Below are 23,945 nucleotides of genomic sequence, written 5' to 3'. Positions count from 1 at the left end.
TTGTCATGGATTTTTACACAAATAATAACAACATCAGTGCAGGAACATTGAATATAGTATTTTTCTGACGATGTTGTTCCTTTTGTTTTGTTTTTTCTTCTTAGCTCTCACGTTTCCTTCAGGTGAAATACTTTTACAATAACAAGTTACATACAGATTTATACATGTGTATGTATGCACATCGAGGAAAGCATGTGCGTAAGTTCGTTTTAACATCCACCCATCCATCCATTCGCATAGAGAGATGTGTGAAGTGTTTACGTGAGTCAGGTATGACTTAAGAGGTTGTTGTATGCAGGATCACGTATTCAAGTAAGACATGTTTTAAATATTAACCCTTCGTGTATTTGTTCAATAAACACAAGACAATACAATCGACATACTCCATAAACAACACATGTCAGTTGTGGCGGTAATAGTAGTAGTATACAAGGACCTTCAACATAATGGTTGTATATACTTGAGTGTGTATGACGTCCTCGTTTCGTCCTTGTTTATATGCAAATATACAATATTAGAAGAGGGGATTAGAAGGAGTTTTACAAGTCATAAACTATATTGCGAAATATGGACTCACAAAACTGTCCATATAATGTAGCCTCTACCAAAGGCGAAACATATCACATAGTGGTGGTTGTATGGGTTCGAAACTTCGGCTTTCCTTTTTCACTTGCATCATTGGTCATTAAGCTCGATTCTAACGAGAAATTAATTAAATTGTCAAACTTGGTGCGGACCGAACTTTTTAAACACATTTCATACACCATAAAATATTCTAAACTAAAATGGACCTATTACTTTCCATTGCTGTCTAAAAAATTAGCGGATACACCTAATGGATACACCTAATGGATACACCTAATTAAATCAGATAATGTGTCTAAAAATGTCTTCAATCGGTCGGAACCTTTATATGGGGGCTATAACAAAGTGTGGGCCTATGTTGAAAATTTTTGGTGGATAAGATTTGTAAACCTGAAATTTCAAATTACAGATAGTTCGGTCAACAAATGAAGCTGAAGTCCTCAAAACACCTAAAATCAGGAGGTACCGCAATATGGGAGCTGTAGCAAAACAAATGTACAGATGTTGACAGTTTGTGGTGGATAAGTTTTGGCACCACTAAGAACCTCAAATGTCAAGTAACAAGTAGCTCGGCCAAAAACGTTCCTAAAATCTACAAACTACCTAAAATCAGGAGTAATCGTTATATGTGGGGTATGCCAATACATGGACCTAGGTTACTGCTGGGTATTTTAAATGTCTACACCAAAACATGAACCATTGTTGACCATATTTGGTGAAAATGTTTTGTGACCACCAGGAACCTAATATGTATAATTACAGGAAGTTCGGATAAAAAATCTAGCTAATTTCTTCAAAATACCAAAAATCCGCAGGTACCGTTATATGGGGGCTATAGCAAACCATGGACATATGTGGCCAAGTTTTTGTGGAAAAGTTTCGTGACCGCTGGGATCCTTAAATGTCAAACTACAGGTAGTTGGGATAAAAAATGTAGCTAGTAATTTCAAAACACCCTAAAATCCGGCGGTACCGTTCAAATTACAGCTTGTTCGATCCACAAACGTAGCAAAAATACTCAAAAAACTTAAAATCGGAAGGTACCATTATACGGGGGCTATACCAAAACGTGGACCTATGTCGATAATTTTTGTATGAGAAGTTTTGTGACCATCGGGAACCTCAAATGTTCGATCAAAAAATGGGGCTATACCAAAAGGTGGACCTATGTCGGCACTTTTTTTGGGAGAAGTTTTGTGACTACTGGGAACCTCAAATGTCACACTACAGATAGTGCGAACAAAAAATATAGCAAAATCCTCAAAATAGCGAAAATCTGGAGGTACTTTTATATGGAGGCTATTCCATAACGTGGACCAATGTTGAAAATTTTTTGTGAAAAAGTTTTGTGACCTCTGAGAACCTCAAATGTCAAGTTACAGATGGGACGGTCGAAAAATAAGGCAAAATCCGCTATAGCGAAATATGGACTTATGTTGACAATTTTTTGGTGGAGAAGTTTTGTGACCGCTGGAAGTCTTAAATGTCAAAATACAGCTAGTTCGGACAGAAAATACAGCTAGATCATCAAAAAACCTAAAATCCGAAAATATAGCAGAAGGTGGAGTGATATAGCCCATCTTCGTAGTTGACCTATGGAAAAGAGACACCCGGGTGCAAAAATATAGCGTTCTAGCTCAATTTTTGTGGACGCTACAGTGATTACAACAGACAGTCAGACGGGCATGGTACAAACGGAAAACAAACTATATATACCATCCATACAATGGTGGAAACAAAACAGCGGAGAGCAAAGGGTCCGAAGTGCTGAAAATAATACCTACAAACCTAAGACGGTTTGGAAATCTTGAATGGACACAATTAACGATATAAACCAGACTTGCGGATTAAGATCTAGAAATTCGAATATAACAACTTTTCCTAATCCCCTCCCAACAACACACATCTATGTTCCATATTCAGTTTGCTTACACATTTTTAGTAAAAACTTTTGCATAAAAAACATCAACGACAAAAAAGGATATGAGTTTAACTCTCAAGATCAAAATATAAAACTGGCAGGGCATTGTTTCAACCTCTGCGAGAAATATGTTGCAAATATAAAGAAGACACACACATATATACATATAAATTGAAGTGGCTTTTCACTTCATAATTTACCATAGAGTTAAAAAATACTCGAAGGGGGCAAGAAGGAATTACAGGCAGCCAACCAAGAAAATGGGAAATCTTTATAACAGCTCTCAAATGCTTAAAAACATTTAAGGATATTGTTAAATATTTATGGGTGTATGTGTGTGGGAATCAATTGTATGTATGACATGTACTTGTATAATTTAAAAGAGTCGTTGGTGCCATATTCAAATTTGTAAGCTATTTTTTCTTATATTTTTATATTGAAAGTTGATTTAAATTTCCGTTGATTTCCTTTTATACTCTTGATTTGTATTCGTTCGTTCGTTGTTTTTTTTTTTACTTTTACGTGCTGATTCTCACTTCACCTTGTGTGAACGTGACGGATTTGTAAACGTATGTTGTTATTTTTCATTTCTGTTACTTCCTTATTATTGCCAACAAATGAAAGCTTTTAGCACCAATAACAATTTGTATTCAGCTTCTTTTTTTTTCTTTCGAAGGATATTCGAAAGGAAAACAGTAAGAAGAATAGCAGCAATAAACACATTTGCTATCATAAGTGGAAAAATACACAGCATTAGCATTAGCAATTGTCGTCATCTTTTGATCCCGTATTTGCATACAAGGTGTTGTTGTTTCTTCTTATTCTTGTAAATATTTAATAGAAATGTTTATTGAACTGTCTAATAAAGGAAATACATCCTGTCACATATAACAGTAGCTCTCACCATACGACACTATACATACAAAAAGGTGTAAACTTATTCAAGGGGGTTTTCCTAAACAATGGTTTTGCACAACGAAAGGAAGCTCGGCAGACAGTGACATGTTAAAAAACTAAAGGTATTGGAATTTTTGAAGTTGTAAATTTTTCACAAGCAGCAGACTTAATTTTTAATCTTAAATCTCTAAAAAATTACTTTACCTTCTTTAAAAATATTTCATATTTTTCTTATTACTACATATTTCTGTTTTTTCTCTTCTTTTCAACTTACCACCATCATTATCGATATTATCCTTGCAATTCATTTCCAATGCAATGGAACAATCTGAACCAGCCCATCCTTCAATGCAGTCACAACGATATTCACCATTTTCCAAAGTGCATTGACCATGACGTGAACAACCATTTTCACAACCAGCTGGAATGAGTTAAAAAAACGAGAAGCAAAAGACAAATATTAAAAAAAGTCAGTTAAGAAAGCAAAGAGAAAAAAATGTGATACACATGGCAAAATGTAATCAACCCATACTGTGCCAGTATTTGCATATAAAAATATGCCTCCCCATTGTACATAATTAATGAAAAAATCAAGGTTCAATGATTTAAAACTCAATAAATGCCATCATGAATGGCATAAAAAAAACAAAACAAAAGACAAACATACAGAATGAACTGTTGCAGCTCGGCAATGCCCTGGATAAAAAGAACTACAAGAAAATTACACAAAAATTTCCAACATAAAACAATGAAGCATATAAACATTATTTATTCATTGGAATCTATATTCCCCAAAGCAGCATGCAACATTTGCTCTTACCAAGCGCAATGGAGTCAATGGACTTTTGTATAAAATCTAGCATTGTTGTTTATGATTAAAGGATTATCATGGATTTAAAGAGTGTTTTACATTAATATAAAATTCTTATTTTAACAGGGTAGGCAATGTATCTTTGAGGTAATTCGTAGGAAAAATGAATGCAAAATTGGAAAATTCTATATCTTATAGCAGTTTTTTAAACAGTTGTTATCCCCAAGAGGACTCATAAATGTAGTCAACGTATATTTTAAATATGGAAAATCCACTTCCGTTGGTGGTTCATATTTTAAATGAATTGTAGGTAATGGGGCTCCAATTTGTACATATAATAGAAAAAAAACATAGCACTCACACAATGACACCACCGAAAATATGCAATAGAAAAATATGTTGCCTACCATTGTTTTAAAAATATGACCTATTTAGAAAAAAAGGAAATTCTAGGAGGCCTTTGCAAATCAGATTCGGTGTGGGTACTCAACTACGCAAAAAGTATATAAAAAATATAATTTTCCATCATCCCATTAGACTCGAGGTACACAAATATTCTCAAATTCGGATACCTGCATTTACCGCCCAGTCTGACACAATTATTATGTACTACAATAATATAATAATAGTTCCACAGACATATCCGAAGAGACAAGATAGACTTCTCTCTTTTAAACGAATCCACTCCGATTTATACTAACTCCATGATATTGGATCTACTTTTTATAGCGGCGTTTTTTAATACACCACTTATCGAAAGCTTTTACATGGCCGAAAAACTTAGGAAATTTCGCTAACATGTTTTCCGGCCTAGGAATCGACGGTGCCACTCAAATTTTAAATAAATAATTTTTTTATTATAATTTAAAGGGACACGGTAGACTTCTCTCTCGTCAATGAGTGCACTCCGATTCACATGAGCTCCTTGATATGGGACCTATCTTTTATAGCCGAGTCCGAACAACGTTTTTTAATACACCACTTAGGAAATTTCGCTAACATGAATTCCGGCCTGGGAATCGACGGTGTCACCCAAATTTTTAATTAGTAATTTTGTTATTTTTTTAATATTATAATTTAAATATTTTTTGTGGAAAGTTGAAATAGTCTAGGAAACAGATGGCTCCTAAATGTAGGCAATATAATTATAAAAACTAACCAATATTGCGATAGTTGCACATTGGCCTTGTAGGGCCATTAGTTATTACTCTTGTAATAATAATGCCAGAACTATCCGATAGAAAGTCTAAAATTTATCCGCAAACAGGTCCCAATCTGTTCTTAAGCCCAAACGTTTAAACTTTTGTGGGGGATGTACCGGAAGAAGTGGACCGATATAGTCCACCTTCGAATTTGACGTAAGTTTGGAAGTACAATTACGTTGTGCAAAGATTGAAACAATTGGGTAGTCACTTTAAAAGCCATAGTTGGAGGGCGTAGGGTTTTTCAGTTTTTGTGTAAGTGTATGGACAAACCACCGATAAAAAATATACTCTCGTAATATGAACCTCGATGACTACCTGCTGTAAGAATTACAAATAAGCATGTCCCGAACCTGAAGATTTGCGAACAAATTTGAAATGATGTGTAAGATGTACCTGAAGGAGTGGACCCATACAGTCCATATTGAAACATTATATAAGCGTGAAAAAATATTACGATGTGGAAGGGGTGGACCAAGGTCCATCTCTCCTTGGTCACCGTGGATTTTTGTAGATCTTTTGAACCCTTATGCCAGGAAAAATGGACTTGCCCACGAAACACATTATATCGCTGCAAACAGAACTACAAAACGTACTTTCGATAAAAATTTCAAAACGGTCCTCAAACGGCTATTAAACTGCACTTAAGCAACAATTTTTTACTTTAGTGAGGGAGGTAGCCTAAACTTTTTTCTAATAGACTTTCTTAGAATTTGATGTAATTTAAAAATGGAAGGAATTTTGCAATGCGAAACGTTTCGGACGATTCTGATACTCAGTTCGTAAGTTTTCATATTCATCAGTCAGTTCGTGTCGGCCATAAATATCCCTTTATGCTGCAACAAATTTGACGGCGATCTGCGAAGAATTCCTTAAAAATTTTGAAATTATGTGTGGGAGCTACCCGAAAGAGTGCACCCTATTCGGAATTAATCTATGATTGGGAAAAATATTACGATGTGCGGATTTCGTCCAAACATTCAAGGGGTCCAAAACCATTATTTTAATGAAGCACATTTTCATCGTATCAAAGTGTAATGGGGGTCATTATCGTAAAAGCTGAGGGTATAATCAATCGGATACGATCGTTCCTCTGGTTGTTAAGCAGCTAATCACTTATAACAGAAGATAATGTTTGGAGGAAGAAAGATTATTGCAATTTCCATTCATTCGTATATCTTGGAAAATTCCTTCGGGTAGGGAATATGAAAATTGATTTTATTCGAAGTCAAGAAGGGCAAAAAAATTGCATAATATTCTAAATACTTTACAATGTGTTGACACGCCATTTTTTTTTTTTTTTTTAAATTAAATATTATTAAATATTATTTGTGGATATAACTCTTGCCAAATATTCTACAAAATCTTGTAGCGCCATCTAAAAGTCAAATAAATCGCGATTTAAGTTCACATTTTTAGAGGTTCCTTAGGTTTTCACGATTTTGCTTGGAAACCGCGAGTCCTATGTAAATGGGCCTAAAAAAATGTTGTAGCTGTGAAAATTCTCCACAAGATTGACATTTATGATATTTTCGTAGATTTTACCGTTTTTGAGATATAGAAGTTCAAATTGAGATAATGCACTGACTGTATCGTCTCCTTATAAAACAATATCATGCTCAGTGCGCCTTAACTAACTTTTGATTAAAACCGCTTACACATGGGAAGATTTTGCGGATTCTGTCTTAATTTGAACTTCTATATCTCAAAAACGGTAAAACCTACGAAAATATCATAAAGGTCAATCTTGTGGAGAATTTTCATAGCTACAACATTTTTTAGGCCCATTTACATAGGACTCGCGGTTTCCAAGCAAAATCGTAAAAACCTAAAAAACCCATATTTTTTTTTTTTGCTTTCTGATATTTATCATCTATGAGCATTGTAGTTTCGGAATCTGCAAAAACTTTCCAGGTGTAAGCACATCAGTTTTAATTTTCCTTGCATTATGAGAAAATAAAAATCTACATAAACCAAAATTTCGTTGCATTTTAATAAGAACTTTTAATTTCACGTTCCCTCCCAAAGGTATGCATTACATTTGTACTATTTTTATCCTAAGAAGAAAGTGATAAATTTGGCTTCTGCAAATTAATTTTGTTTTATATGTATGTGTCTAAAATAAACATCTTTGTCAATTTTCTCAATTCCCTCCTAAATGTATGCATAATATTTTTAAAAATTTGTATCTGAAGAACCTATTTCGTATTTATAAATCAAAACTAACTTGACTATGCAATAGTACACTTTTAATCAAATGAAAATAAATTTATTTTTTATTTGCCTAAAAGTATGCACGAGGATTTGCATTTGAACTTCATCCATAGTGGACGGTTAACAAATACATACAAACATTTATAAATTATAAATTATGTGAAATAAAACTGAGCACATAAAATCAAAATCATTACTACAAGTTTTTTCACTTAACAGCAAATTGGCAAAAAATGTTTTAAAATACCCATACCATAAATTAGTTAATAATAGATTTTGGAAGGTTTTTTTATATTTCTTGGTTAATGTATGAAAAACATCAACCAAATGAAGAAAAAATGTAAACAGACGTCTGATTGTAGCATATGAAAAGTCAAATAATTTAATTTTGCAGTGGAAGGCCCATTAATATTAAATAGTTTTTTTTTATTTTTTTTTAATTTTCCTAAAACTGTGATAATATAGAAAATTATTTTTTATGAATATGTTAAAAATCAATTACAAACAATGATATTAACACGGGTAAAACAACATAGACTTCCCTTATACCTGAAACAAACAAACAAGCTTCCTAATACGTTAAAATAAATTGATAACTTAGCAATGCTAAATGTGAGTTGTCACTCAAAGAAATTTGGCATGATGGAAAGACATGTTTGCCGAAACAGATTCCAGCCCAAGGAAACAAATGAACAATTTTCACACATACACAATCAGTGACAGTTGTCACAGAAATAAAAGGGAAACATGTAAAAAAGTATAGTGAGTTAAGAATAAAATATGTATGTTTTGTAAAAATTTTTGTGCTACGTGTATTGTACGTGAACCTAATTTCTGACAAGAAATTTTGTCAGGCCTTATAAGGCAAAGATGATATACAAGAATTTAAATTGAAAACAATTATATTTTAAATTGTATATTTTCTATTATCAGAGACACTATATGAGAATTGTACTCCAACACCTAAAAATATGCAAAATATTTTCCGTGAAGGCCTCAATATTTAACTTCTGCAAATACAACAACCGTTTGGACGGACGGTATGCTGCATATTTTTAGGATTTATTTTATTTATTTCTGTTCTGTATACAGATGACATTGATGTTAAACTAATGTCTTTGAGAGTTATATTTCATTTCATGTAGAGAAATTTTTCATTTTGTTGTTGCATTACTATGGAGTTGTTGGTGAGTTATTTCATTGTTTTTTTCTTTCTTTCAAAGAGACATTTGTCGTCTAGGTATTTTTTAATAATCTTTTGCATTTGCTAACATGTCACATTATTTGCAAAATGGCAACATACAGTACACATAACATGAGGCGTCTGGTTTTATGTAGAATATAATTGAAAAGAAATCTCTCAAGACGTAGACGACGTCAACGATAGCGACATAAAGCACAAATGATATTACATTTAGCATTTGCATTAACAAGTGTCAAACAGCTGACGATCTTTGTGTCTCTATGTCGGTCTGCCTATCTGCTCGGGTTGTCTACATAGCATATTAATGTTGTTACTATTTTGGAGAAATTTTTCTTTTAAAATAGTGCAGACTTTTTGGGTTGATTAAAGGAAAAATCATATATAAAAATTGTTTCGTTAGGAAAGAAATATAAAGAAATTTAAATTTATTTAATCTATGGGTTTCATATTTCCAAGAGTTTTTGGAGATTTTAATGTTGAATTTTGAACAGGAACTAATGATCTTCTCATTATTAAGTTCATACTTTTAGTTTGATAAAAGGAAAAAATGTTTAACTATAGAAAATTGAAAAGAATGGTTATTTTTACTTTACGAGTGGGTACATACTTCCTACAAATAGTGTCCAGTAGTGATTTTCACCCATTTAGACGGAAAAATCATTTGCAAATTTAGAAACAAAAATTGTGGTTAGAAATAAATATAAAGAAGTTTTGGAAATTTTGCGTACTTTTAGGTTGATAAAAGGTAATGAAAAAAATTACAAAGAATTTTTCTTCAGAAAAAATATAAATATATTTATGCCCTTTTTCACTAAGACGATTCGTTAGAACTACTGCCAAACTTCTGTGTTTTTGAAAAGTATTTGAAAAGTTTTACTTTTCAATGAAACAAACACTTCCTACAACAACAGGAGTTTGGTAGTAATTCGAACAAATTTGAACTCAAAGGGTCTTAGAGAAAGAGGCAATTAAATTGTTTTCAAGGAGTTCAAGAAAACGTTGCAATAAAGCGAAACAATTACAGAATATAATCTAAAAAAGTTAAAGCATTATGTTAAGGCAACATAATTTCTAACTAAAATTAGATACGGAGTTCACAACAAACCTATTCAGTATTGAATGTATGTCCACAATACAGATTACACTTTTCTCTCCTCCCTTTTGAATTTAACCTAATTATTGAAAATAAAATCCCCCTAATAGTAAATTGTTATTATCTTTGATGCAACGCTATTTGCATATTTTTTTAATGTATACTTTAGGTTTCTTTATAATATGTTTACTTTTGTTCCTTCACTAAACATAATTTCCAAGTTTCCTTTACTTATTCCCATAATAACTAATAAAAGTTTCTTTAGTTACAATATAAAAGCTATTAAAAAAGAATTCAAAACAAATTCTACTTTATTTCCAATTTCATATCGAATAGTGGGGGAGAATTGTTTTTTATTTATTTTTCCTGCCAAACAAACTATGCATTAGTTTTTATTTGCAATTGTCTGCAAAGTTTTAAATTTGATTGTATTTATATTTATGCGATACAAAGCCACAATTCCCAACATTACTGTTGCCTTGTTTTTCCTTTGCGATTGGTTGGTGACTGTTTGTATTCTTCTTTTTTATTTAAAATCAATATATTTTTTCTTCTTTTGTACTTACGCAATGTGCAATGTCTTCCATTCCATCCTTGGGAACAAACACAGGTGCCATTTTTACATTGTCCATGTTCCGAACAGCGTGCATCACAGGGCAATTGATCGCATAGATTTCCGGTCCATCCAGGATTGCAACGACATTTGCCAGACTCACAAACACCATTGGGGCCACAATCTAAACTGCAAACAGCTGTGTAGAAGAGGAAGAAAAAGAATACAAGAGAAGATATTAGTTTACTGAAGTGTTTAAAGTAAGCCATAAGTAAATACATGTATATATAAAGCATATTTTAAGGCATGTTTAGCTGAAATGCTGCAGGAGGGTCGCTATTCGTGTACGGCATAACGCCATAGGTTTTCCCTAAATTGACATGGAAGGGTAAACAATTTAAACTAATCCTTAATTGTGTTACTGCAACGTCACCTATATTTCAAATTTTAGTTCGACAAAAGCTTTGGTGTTTAGAAAATGGAAAGATTATAAGAATATTTATAATATGTTACAACAGCTTTAGGCAAAGTGCGATGTTCACTCCCTGTGAACTTAAAATACATTGCAGTCTATGCATACAAAGAACAAAACGCGCACTTTCCCTAACCCTGTTTTACAATATCCTGTAACGCCATCTACATACCAAATTATATATTTATGTTATACATACAAAATTATATTACATAAGGATCGTAGTTTTTTTTAATTCGTCATAGAAAGTACGACAATCCCAACAGATCATTCCTACCCAGCAAAAATACTCATTACAAATTGGCCTACTTTCTCATTATTTTAACACGGGCATGTCATAGGGAGTAAGTACTTATTTTTTGGCCTCTAAAAAGTAGATAAATAAGTTGTTACTCCCTGGTTACTTCAAGTCGTAACTACTTATTTAAGTACTTATTTATTTACTTTTAAGTGCCAAAAAATAAGTACTTACTCCCTATGACATGCCCGTGTTAAAATAATGAGAAAGTAGGCCAATTTGTAATGAGTATTTTTGCTGGGTATTTTAAAATATATTGTAACGTCATCGTTTTTTCTAATTCAAAAAGATTTCTGATATTTAATTTTATTCTTTTAGGAAATTCGAAAAATTACAAATTAAGAAAATTACAAACAGATTTAGGATCGGTTTCTTGAAATTCGCCATAGATGGCACGACAAATATGAAAAAGATCAATTAGAATTTAAAACATATTGTAAATTCTAAAAATATGCCTGACATTTTAAATTGTGTTGTAGCGCCATCTGCATTCAAAATTTAATATTATTGGTGTGACATATGATCAGGTCTTTGGAAGTTCATCTAAAACGCCATCTACATACCAACTGATATATTATTAAAGCGACATAAGGATCGGTTTTTTAATTCTTCGTAGAAGGTACGACTTTCTCAAAAAGTTCATTGATATTTTACAAAATATAGTAACGGAACGGAAAATTAAACAAAAAATCCTGTTATTTAATATTATCTTGTAACGCCATCTACATATATTACAAATTTAATATTATTGGTGCGTCGTAAGGCTTGGTTTTAGGAAATTCCAATCAAAGTTACGAAAATTATAAACAGACTTATCATATTTTGCAATATCCAGTAACGCCATCTACATACCAAATTATATACTCGTATTATTGTTGGGACATAAGGATAGGTTTCTTTAAATTCGCCATAGATGGTACTAAAGCTGTGAAGAATATCATTGATATTTAAAAACATATTGCAAATACTAAAAATATTCCTGAAATTATCTTCTAGCGTCATCTACATTCCAAGTTTAATATTATTGTTTCGACATAAGCTCAATTCTTTTTCCTTTTTTCATATTTTCATATTACAAATTTTTATAGAACAATGCAGCTCCTGGTCTTTGGAAACTCATGTAAAATTTTCGAATATTACAAAAAGTTTAATCATATTTTGCAGTATCCCTGAACACCATCTACCAGCTGATATATTATTGTTGCGACATGAAGTTCGGTGTTTTTTAATTCGTCATTGAAGGCAGGGCTTTCCCAAAAAGATCATTGATATTTTACAAAATATTGCAAAGCAACCCGATTTCCAAAATTAAGCATAGATTTGATAGACATATCAAAAAGATTCCTGATATTACATAATGTCTTGTAACGCCATCTATGTCTCAAATTTGACATTATTAATGCAATATAAGCACCGAATTGAGAATATATGAGAAACAGATGATGCAAAGACTATGCCTAAATTTACACAACGTTTATAAATTACATTTTCTATGAAAGGAATTTTGTTCCAATCAGAATTCTTCTCTCTAATTCGAAATCTATTACCAAATACCGAGCGTCTTTTATATATCCCTTTAATTTAAAACCAATTTTCCCATAAAAACCAATCAACAAAAATTCTAGATTCGTATAAATAAATCCAACATCGAAGTAGAAGACGCAGACAACCCCCACAACGTGCCTTTGAACATCTATCTCTTCGAAAATTGAGTTTATTAAAACTTAACCTTGTCAATTCTTTATAAACTTCCAAAAGACAACTCTCAGACTTCTACCGTCTACCCATCCATACCAACATTTCCAAATTATATTTTATGACTTAAATTGAACTTAAACGAACACAATCACCTACATCAAAAAGTATACACATGCATGTGGCTGTGTAAATACAGCAACACACATACATATGCAGCTACACAAAAAGCCAATATGTCATCTAATCACAGACACAAAATCTCATACAAACATTGAAAGTACATTAACCCTTTTAGGGAGGCAAAAAAAAAATGAAAAAAAAAAACACTGAAGCTGAACCCAAACGTATTTTTAGTTAAAAAATAAACTTTAGACCAGGTTATTTGCCAATCAATGTGGATATATGAGTATATGAGTGTGTTGGTGGCTGAATATCTGCTATTCAATACATTTGATTGTAGGGTTGTTGTTGCTGTTGTGGGCTAAGCGTAACGAAAGATAACAAAACATAAAAAAAACTAAACCAGACGCCAGTCAACCTGACTGAATATGATTATAGCCGTGCACACAATCAAACACAGACACTATGCCACATGACGAAATGGAGGTATTTAAGCCACGACCGAAACCGGCGTGTGTTTGTATCTGTGTTGAAGTTTATTTTTCAAATGTTTTGCCATGTTGGAAAAATCAATGATTGAATTTTATGCCCTGATATATACATACTTCCATATAAAAGGCATATGCTAAAAATAAACCTTAAATGCTTGACTATTGAAAAGAAAATTGGAACTAAGTTATAGCTCAAAATAGCTATATTAAAGATGGGAGGTAGTTATGGACTAGGCACGCCATACCGAACATATATGCTATTTAAAGCCATAGAATAAAGATTTACCTACTGAAATATGCCAACTCCCACTTTTTCTTCTTCTACTTCGTTGACTTATTTGCCTGTAAGGTTTTAGAAGGATTTGCCTGACTTTTGACAGAATATTATTGCGGGTGTGCGGCAATGAGTGCCAGGCAGCTAGGTGAATGTGTCTTAATTTAAAAGAAGGCAAACAAGAAAAAAATAACACTAACACTACTTAAGATGTAGTCGTTGTAGCAAAACAATTCAGGTTGATGTGCCTAAGTTTTCTTGCTTATAGTTGGTTGCGGGTGGGTTACGTTAGGGGGAAATTACATTTCAGACAAAGGATTTTTGTTTAAAAAATAAAAGGGTTATAAGCGGAAGGATACCAGAAAATGTAACTAAATATGTCTTTCATCGGGCGGTATCAAAGTGTTGACCCACTGTTTGTACAGTTGGACACTAAGCCCACCTGATTGTTATGTTTGTTGTCAAAAACATTATTGTTATTTAAAATACAAAGAAACTCAAATCACAATAATATAAAATCTATTATGTTTTTTATCAAAAGTTGTTAAAAGAATTCGAATGGCCGACCTTCTATAGGCCTTGTGTGGACCTATATTCTCAGTTTTTGGTGGAGAAATTTTGTGACCACTGGGAACCTCAAATGTCAAATTACAGATAGTGCGGCCAACAAATGTAGCTAAATTCTTCAAAACACGTAAAATCGGGAGGTATCGTCACATGGACCTATATTGAATTTTTTTGACAAAGAATTTTTTTCGTGGCCACTGCGAACCTCGAATGTCAAACAACAGGTAGTGCGGTCAAAAAATTTAGCTGGGGCCGGATATACCAAAACGTAAAGCTATATTGAATTTTGTTGGCAGAGAATTTTCGTGGCCATTAGGAACCTCTGGTAGTTCGGTCAAAAAAATTAGCTGATTCCTTAAAATATCTAAAATCGGGAAGTACCGTCATATGATCGAATGTTGACAATTGTCGAATTGTACCTAGTTCGGTTAAAAATTATGGCTAACATCCTCAATATACAGAAAACCAGAAGGTACCGCAGCAAACCGTGGATCCATATAGGCCATCAACGAACTTGACCTGCCAATGAAAAAAAGGCGCTCAAGTGCAAAAATACCTTTTAGGGTCGCAACGGAAAACAAACCTAATATAACCTCCATACTGTCGTAGTATATTGGTGGTTTGGTATTTTCTTGGAAAAATATCATGAAAATTAGGGTTTTTGGTCTGCACAACTGGCGGTAACGCCTTGCGAAGCAAACATTTTTTTTACAAAATATTTTGAGAGTTATAAATATAATTACTTTTACTTTACGTATTACTATTTGCATAACCCTTTTTACTGAAACCATTTACATTATTCATATTCATGCCCTGCCCGGACCACTATCTCCATGTATGCGAATGTCTGCCATAAGACCTTTTTCTTTCATAGACTTTAGATATTTCATAAAAAAAATTACAACACCAACAACTGAAAAATGTTGCATTAGAAAAATGAACTGTATCATAAAGAAATGATTCTGCTCAGTTTTTGTTGTTGCATCCAACTTGCCAACATTAAGTCCCAGCTTTCATCATAAACTCATTTTATTTTGCTTCACTCTATTTATCCTTAGTCTGGTTGCATATTCCTCCTCTACTCCCTAATACTTTGTGCCAAGGACCTCATAAAATTATAGTAGTTTCTTTTGTTTCTTATTCTTAAGGAAGATACCTGCAGCTGGAGGAGGCCTTCTGAAAGTCCTTCACGTCTTTTCTTTAGTGCTTCTTTAACTTGATGATAAGCAAAAAAAGTGTACAACAAGTATAATATGCCCGTTGCCATAACTTTCATTAACTCATGGCTTTTTCATGTATGTCCTTCCATCTTCGTCTTTTCTGTTGTCTGTGTCCCGCAGAAGAAATAATGTATGAATGTTTTTTCCTTTCTTAAGCATGCTTTATGAAATAAATCACTCATGTGTGTAACGCCCTGCTTTCTTAAGAAAGAATCTTATTTTTGCTCTCTTATCATCTGCATATGCATGTGTGCGGGATGGCCAGTAAAATGTGAAAGAGTGTGAATATAGTTTCGTTCACAGACACACACACATCACCACCACCTTATGAGCACATATCCTTGAAGATAAGCTTTAATGTTTTGTAAACATCTTTAAATAAAGCAGGCAAGCAAGTCGGAGTGCATCAACGTCAAACTGAAAGACCATCATATTTATATAATGGAAAAGAGGATACCTTTGGAGTTTTTTTCTTTTCATAGCTATCTCTCATTTTTATAGCTGAGTAAATTTATAAACGTTTTTGTGGCATAAAGAAGAAACAGCCAAGGAATCTTTATAAATTACATTATGAACAGATGAGTGACCAGAATTAGCCCTTGAAACATTTCAAGATTTTTTTGTTTGTGAAAAGAGGAACTGGGAAAAGCTGCTAAAGGCAAACAAATGAAAGGTTGATGGCCATTTAAGTAAAAAAGGCGAATAGGGGTTAATACCAGAGAGAAATTTAATAAAGACAAAATATGTTTGATAGAATTTTTAAGAATATTTTGCCAAGGAGAGAATGATGATGATTTTTTTAAAAATATTTTTATAAATCCCAAATTTGGAAATATTTTTGAAGGTTTTTCTAGAACTAACAACATCATCAACACCAAACCACGCAAAAAGTCATCGTGGATAATTTTAAAAGGAAACTTTAAAAATAAAATATTTTTTCAAAGATTATGTTTTAATATTTTTTAAATATTTTTCAATGCAAAAAATGCAACGTGAACTTTTTAAAAATATGTCCAAAAGGCCAAGTTATAATTTGATGTTTTAAAATTAATCTGTACAAAATCAAATGGCCAGTAGATTTTAAAAAATATTATATAATACGAGGATCAAGGGACATTTTTAAAATATTATTTGAAGGACCATAAAATTATTTTTAATGATGCCTTCGAATTTTATTATTATTATATGATGTTGTATTCAAGGATTTTTTTACAAGAACTTAAAGAGAAGAAAATTTAAAAAACAATTTTTTAGAGGACCAAAAAAATATGCTTTATGATTTTTAAAATCTTTAAAAAAACCAAAAGACGCCTGCATCTTAAAATTATGTTTCCAATAACCAGACCAGTAGACCTATTGTGTTTAAAAAATCGTTGACATTTATTTTGTTTTTGTAACAACTACAAAACAAAAAAAAAAGAGAAGAAAATTTAAAAAAACAATTTTTTTAGAGGACCAAAAAAAAATATGCTTTATGTTTTTTAAAATCTTTAAAAAAACCAAAAGACGCCTGCATCTTAAAATTATGTTTCCAATAAACAGACCAGTAGACCTATTGTGTTTAAAAAATCGTTGACATTTGTTTTGTTTTTGTAACAACTACAAAACAAAAAAGGAATTATGGTACAGTAAACAATGAGCAAAACTGTTAAAACGTTACTGTATTGGGGCAGAAGTAGAGTTAACAAAAATATGTTCTACAGCTAGAAGAAACGTAACTCCTTTAAAAAATTTTTCAAAGACCAAAGGAACCGTGTATTATTTAAATATTTTTTTTTGAGGACCAAATGATTTTTGTATTTGTCTATATATATATATATATATATATATATATATATATATACTAGCAAAATGCCCGCTACTTCGTATGCGGAAAGGATATAAAAAACAAATAAACAATATATAATATGGAAATGACAAACACTGAAAATTTGGTCGCACTAATACCAATTTACTTCCAAATTTCAGGATTCAAACTCTATCCGTTAAACCAAATTAAAATTGTACTAAATTAAGAACAATTTAGAATTTTCGTACCAATTTTCAAAACTTCCTCAACGCAACAGGGCTACAATAATCATACATTCAAATTGCAGGATTCCACCGCTATCCGTTCACCTACATACAGATTGTACTAAATTTAGTACCATTTAGTGCTTTTCGTAACCATAAGTTTGCTTTTTCAAAACAACCTGAATCCTACTCTTCGACTGTAATCGTAATTCCAAATTTCAGGATTCCAGCTCTATTAATTCACCCGAATCCAAATTGTATCAAATTTAGTACCATTTCTTTCCCAAACAAAAATTTCAGGATTCCAGCTCTACCCGTTCACCCAAATCCATATTGTACCATATTTAGTACCATTTAGTACTTATCGTACCCATACGTACGACTTTTCAACATTTCCTCAATACCACACTCCTACAGTAATCTTAATTCCTAATTCCAACACTATCCGTTTACTAAAATTCAAATTGTACCAAACTTAGTGCTTTCTGTACCCATAAGTACGAATTTCCAAAACTACCTCAATTCTACTGTCCGGCAGTAATCTTAGTGCCAAATTTCAGAATTCCAGCTCTATCCGTTCATCCAAATCCAAATTCTACCAAATTTAGTACCATTTAGTACTTTTCGTACCTAAAGGTACGAATTTCCAAAACTATCTCAATCCTACACCCCTACAGTAATCTTAATTCAAAACTTTAGGATTCCAGCTCTATCCGTTCACCCAAATCCAAATTTAGTACTGCTCGTAATCATAAATACGAACTTCCAAAACCATTTCCTTATTTCAACGCCATTTCCCAACCTTGATTCCCAAACCAAATTTGAAGATTCTAGCTTTATCCATTAAAAATATGCAATTGGTACCAAATTTAGAAACTTTTAGTACTTTTCGTACACTTTTAGGTCGAGTTTCTAAATACCATTTGGTACATCTTCCTAACTCTCCATCAATGACCACTCGTTCAAAATTTCAGATTTCTAGCTCTTCGCGTTTGCCTAATACAATGGATTCCATATTTAGTACACTTTAGCACTTTTCATACCTTTCTACGACGAATTTCCAAAAACCCCTTTACACAAAAACAAATTGTACAAAATTCTGTACAATTCGATTTTCCAAAACAACCTTAATCCTCAACTTCAACAGTAACCATAATTCCAAATAACAGGATTCCAGCGCTATCCGTGCACTCAAATCCAAGTTGTACCATTTGGTACATTTCGTACCCATAAGTACGAATTTCAAAAACTACTTCCATCTCAATCCTATACTCCAACAGCAGTCTGACCAAATTCCAGGATTCCAGCTCTATCCGTTCCCCCAAACCCAAATTGTACCACAGGTAGTACCACCTACACTCCAATAGTAATCCTAATTTCAAATTTCAGGACTCAAACACTATCCGTCACCCAAATCCAAATTCTACCTCTATAGGCTACCGAGAACGGGTTGCAAATTCTAACTCTTTCCGTTTACTAAAATTCATACTTTAAATTAAAATAAATAAAATTAAAATACTTAAAATTCAGGATTCCAGTTCTATCCGTTCACCCAAATCCAAATTGTAATAAATTTAGTACCATTTAGTACTTTTCGTACACATAAATACGAATTTCCAAAATTTCCCCAATCCTATGCTCCAACAGTAATCTCAATTTCAAATTTCAGGATTCCAGCTCTGTCCGTTCACTCGAATCCCTATTGTACCAAATTTAGTACTTCTCGAACACATAAGTACGAATTTCCAAAACCACCCTCATATCTCAGTTCTACACTTCACAGTAATCTTAATTCCAAATTTCAGGTTTCCAACTACATACATACGTTCACCCAAATCCAAATTGTACTAAATTTATTACCATTTAGTACTTTTCGTACCCATAAGTACGAATTTTCAAAACTCCCTCAATTCTACACCCCACCAGTAATCTGAATTCCAAATTTCGAGATTCCAACTCACCCAAATCCCCATTGTCCCAAATTTAGTACCATTTAGTACTTTTCATTCACATAAGTAAGAATTTCCAAAACTTCCCCAGTCCTACACTCCAACAGTAATATCAATTCCAAATTTCAGGAATCCAGCTCTATCCGTTCACCCAAATCCAAATTGTACTAAATTTAGTACCATTTAGTACTTTTCGTACACTCAAGTTTCCAAAAACCCTTTGGTGCATCTTTCTTACTCTTCATCAGTGATCCTCAGTCCAAATTTGAGGAATCAAGCTCTATCCGTTCACCCAAATCGAAACTGTACCAAATTTAGTGCTATTTAGTATTTTTCGTACCCTATGTACGAATTTCCAAAACTTCCACAATACTAAACTCCACCAGTATTCTCAGTTCCAAATTTAGAGATTCCAGCGCTATCCGTTCACCCAAATCCCCATTGTACAATATTTAGTTCCATTTAGTACTTTCCGTACACATAAGTACTAATTTCCAAAACCACCCTCATATCTCAATCCTACACTTCAACAGTAATATTAATTCCAAATTTCAGGTTTCCAGCTCTATCCGTTCATTCAAATCCAAATTGTACTAAATTTAGTACCATTTAGTACTTTCCGTACCCATAAGTACGAATTTTCAAAACTACCTCAATCCTACACCCCACCAGTAATCTCAATTCCAAATTTCGAGATTCCAGCTATTATCCGTTCACCCAAATCCCCATTGTATCAAATTTAGTACCATTTAGTACTTTTCATACACATAAGTACGAATTTCCAAAAGTTCTTCAATCCTACACTCCAACAGTAATCTCAATTCCAAATATCAGGATTCCAGCTCTATCCGTTCACCCAAATCCCTATTGTAACAAATTTAGTACTATTTAGTACTTTTCGTACACATAAGCACGAATTTCCAAAACTACCCTCATATCTCAATCCTACATACAACAGTAACCTTAATTCCAAATTTCAGGTTTCCAGCTCTTTACGTTCACCCAAATCTAAATTGTACTAAATTTAGTACCATTTAGTACTTTTCGTACACATGATTGGTAATTTTCCAAACCATTTCCTTTTAGAAGCACCACTTCCCAACCTTGATTTCCATACCAAATTCCTATACTCCTATATTCCTGGGGCCTAATATTGATTTCATTAATTATTTAGGGATTTCTTCAAATTACAGATATATACGATAAAATTCTTAATTGCAAATAAATCGTGGTAATATGCACAATTTTAATGCACTTTCATTGATTTGCAAACATTTAGTTATTACCAAAAAGTCAGGTCCATACAGTTTTTAGTTGTTGTTATTTCTGGCCGATTTCTGAATTTATTCCCCTAATGTTGTCATCAACAGCAACTCATTTGTTCAACAAACCCAACATTATTTATTGAAAGAATTTTTGTTTTAATTTTAAATTGAAAATCAAAATTTTTACAAATGCATCGTTTGTAATAATTTTTTCTAACTGGATTTTAACGAATGAAAATCTTTTAATTGATGTTTATACCATGATCACCAACTGCGACATCTGTTGCAACGGAAGATAACAAATGTCTTGTCTTTCTATTATTTAGTGGTTTACGATAAATTAAGTGCGCCTAGAAGTAAACTACAAAATTTGAAATTATGTGTGATCGTTTACGGTATCAAGATGTTATAGCAGTGTTAATTTGACACATGTCTTGCAGAGGGCCAACTAAGTGAATAAGTACGTAATATTAATGAAAAATAAGGATTTTTGTTGTTGTTATTTTTTGTGGTTCCAGGACGAATTTTCTAAAACCCGGCCTTATCTCGCACATTTGCATCAACAGTCACCCACTGGTAAAATTTCAAGCTCCTAGCTTTAGCCGTTTTGGCTGGGCGTTGATGATGAGTCAGTCAGTCAGTCAATCACTTATCACCAAGCTCATTTATATATATATATATATATATATATATATATATATATATATATATATATTTTTTTTTTTTTTTTTCAAAATCCAAACATGCTTCGATTTTTTCTTTGTGATATTTCTCAAAACCAAAATAGGCAAAATATGTTGTCGTTTGCTTATTGAAAAAATATATTTTATATATTTTATATAATCCACGAGTCCTTTGCTTATTGAAAAAATATATTTTATATAATCCACGAGTCCTTTGCTTATTGAAAAAATATATTTTATATAATCCACGAGTCCTTTGCTTATTGAAAAAAATATATTTTATATAATCCACGAGTCCTTTGCTTATTGAAATAATATATTTTATATAATCCGCGAGTCCTTTGCTTCTTAAAGAAATATATGTTACATAATCCAAGAGTCCTTTCCTTCTTGAAAAAGTATATTTTATATAATCCACGAGTCCGTTGCTTCTTGAAAAAGTATATTTTATATAATCCACGACTCCTTTGCTTCTTGAAAAAATATGTTTCACAATCCACGAGTCCATAGGTTCTTGGAAAAAATAATATTTCAAAATCCACAAGTCCCTTGGATTTTGAAAAAATTATATTTCAAAATCCACAAGTCCCTTGGTTCTTGAAAAAAAAATATTTTACAAAATCCACAAGTCGTTTGAATTTCGGAACAAAAATATTTTCTATAATATACGAGTACTTCGGTTTGTGGATATTTTATATTTTAGTGTTTATATATTTTATATAATCCATGAGTCCTTAAATTCTTGAAAATTTTTTTTTACGTAATCCAAGAGTCCTTTGGCTATTGAAAAATACCCAATTGGATTACTTAGGTCCATTGGTTTTGGAAAAAATATTTTATATAATCCTTTGGTTTTTGAACAAATATTTTATTTAATCCACGCGTCTTTTGGTTCTTGAAAAAAAGAGTTTATATAATCCACTGATCCTTTAGCTCTTGAAAAACAAAATATTTTGTTGAATCCACAACTCCTTTGGTTTTTGGAAAATAATATTTTATATAATCCAAGAGGCCTTTGGTTCTGGAAAAAATATTTTATTTAATCATCGAGTCCTTTGGTTCTTGGAAAATGATAGTTTATATAATACACAAGTCCTTTGGTTCTTGGAAAATAATATTTCGTATAACGCAAGCGTCCTTCGGTTCTTGAACAAAAATTTTATATATTCCGCTGGTTCTTGAAAGAAATATTTTGTATAATCCACGAGTCTTTAGGTTCTTGAAAAAAATGTATAATAAGCGAGTCCTTTGTATCTTGAAAAAAAAAATATTTTATATAATCCAAGAGGCATTCGGTTCTTGAAACAAATATTTTATATAATCCGTGGGATTGTGGAATAAATATTTTATGTAATCCACGTGTACTTTAATTCTTGAAAAAATATATTTTATAAAATCCTCGAGTACTTTGGTTATTGAAAAAAAAATATTTGAAATAATCCACGAGTCCTTTTGTTCCTGCAAAAAATTGTTAGTAATCCACGAGTCCTCTAGTTTATCAAACAAGAAATTTAAAAAAATCCACGCCTATAATAGTCTTTAGAAATATTATAAAGAAAAATCCACACCTATCAAGGTCCTTGAAAAAATATGCGTCGATTGTTCGTCAAATATTTTTTGAGTGCCAAAAGTCGTGGATTATATGAAATATTTCTTTTAAGCACTGAATAAGGATTTTTTTTATTAAAATTACTAACATTTAAGTCAATTATTTAAAGTAACTTTTAAATAATGAAAGGATGCGTGAATTATTTAAATGGACCAGGGGCTATGTGAGTTATTGAAAACAGTTTTCTTCAAGGACCTTTTGGCCAAAATGGTTCAAAGGATACGTTTATTATTTAAAATAATTTTTTTTAGCAAACCAAAGAGGCGTTGTTCATTTAATATCTTTAAGGGCCATCGACATGTTTTTGTCCATTCAAAAATTATTTAGAATAATAAATACCCCCTTGTAACCTTTGGTACTTCCAAGTAATCAACATCTCCTGTGGTCCTTTAAAGTAATCAAAAAAAAAAAAAAAAAAAAAAAAAACACAATAAGCAATCGAAAATGAGATTGAATCTTCAACAATAAACAAAACAAACAAAAAAAAGCCGAGGTACGGGCGAATGGAGCTTTGTTAAAAACAAAAAAAAAATCCAATAACAACCTCACAGGAAACTGTGTTGCTGTTCTTTTCAACTCACAGAATTCGAAGAATTCTTAGTTGATACGTGCTGACATGTTGCAAAATATTTTGATTTTGGTGTTTCTTTGGAAAAGCCGAAAAGTGAGTGTGATTTCAAAAACTGAGAAGCCAATTGATAATTCCCTTCGCCGGGATGAAATCATGATATTGGTAGCGATCAGTAAAATTTTGCAACACTGTCAGTTCGCTAGAAAAACATTACTCTCTGTAATAGAGGGTAATA

General features: G+C 32.2%; 1 protein-coding gene across 4 annotated transcripts in view; it reads right to left on the bottom strand.

The window, feature by feature from the left end:
• Positions 1-23,945, bottom strand: part of Ten-a (Teneurin-a transmembrane protein) — a 1,182,291-nt gene that overhangs the window by 99,945 nt on the left and 1,058,401 nt on the right. For all 4 annotated transcript variants that reach the window (XM_073974235.1, XM_073974237.1, XM_073974238.1 and 1 more), the window contains 2 exons: positions 10,494-10,679; positions 3,678-3,824 (listed from right to left, as the gene is read on the bottom strand). In XM_073974235.1, the coding sequence (XP_073830336.1) occupies positions 3,678-3,824; positions 10,494-10,679 (333 nt within the window). The remainder of the gene's footprint in view (positions 1-3,677; positions 3,825-10,493; positions 10,680-23,945) is intronic.

The sequence above is a fragment of the Musca autumnalis genome, unplaced genomic scaffold, assembly GCF_047663935.1.
Source record: "Musca autumnalis isolate F117 unplaced genomic scaffold, ASM4766393v1 scaffold_3, whole genome shotgun sequence".
Taxonomy (NCBI): domain Eukaryota; kingdom Metazoa; phylum Arthropoda; class Insecta; order Diptera; family Muscidae; genus Musca; species Musca autumnalis.
Note: the sequence above shows the minus strand (reverse complement) of the source record. Positions and strands in the feature narration are given on the sequence as shown.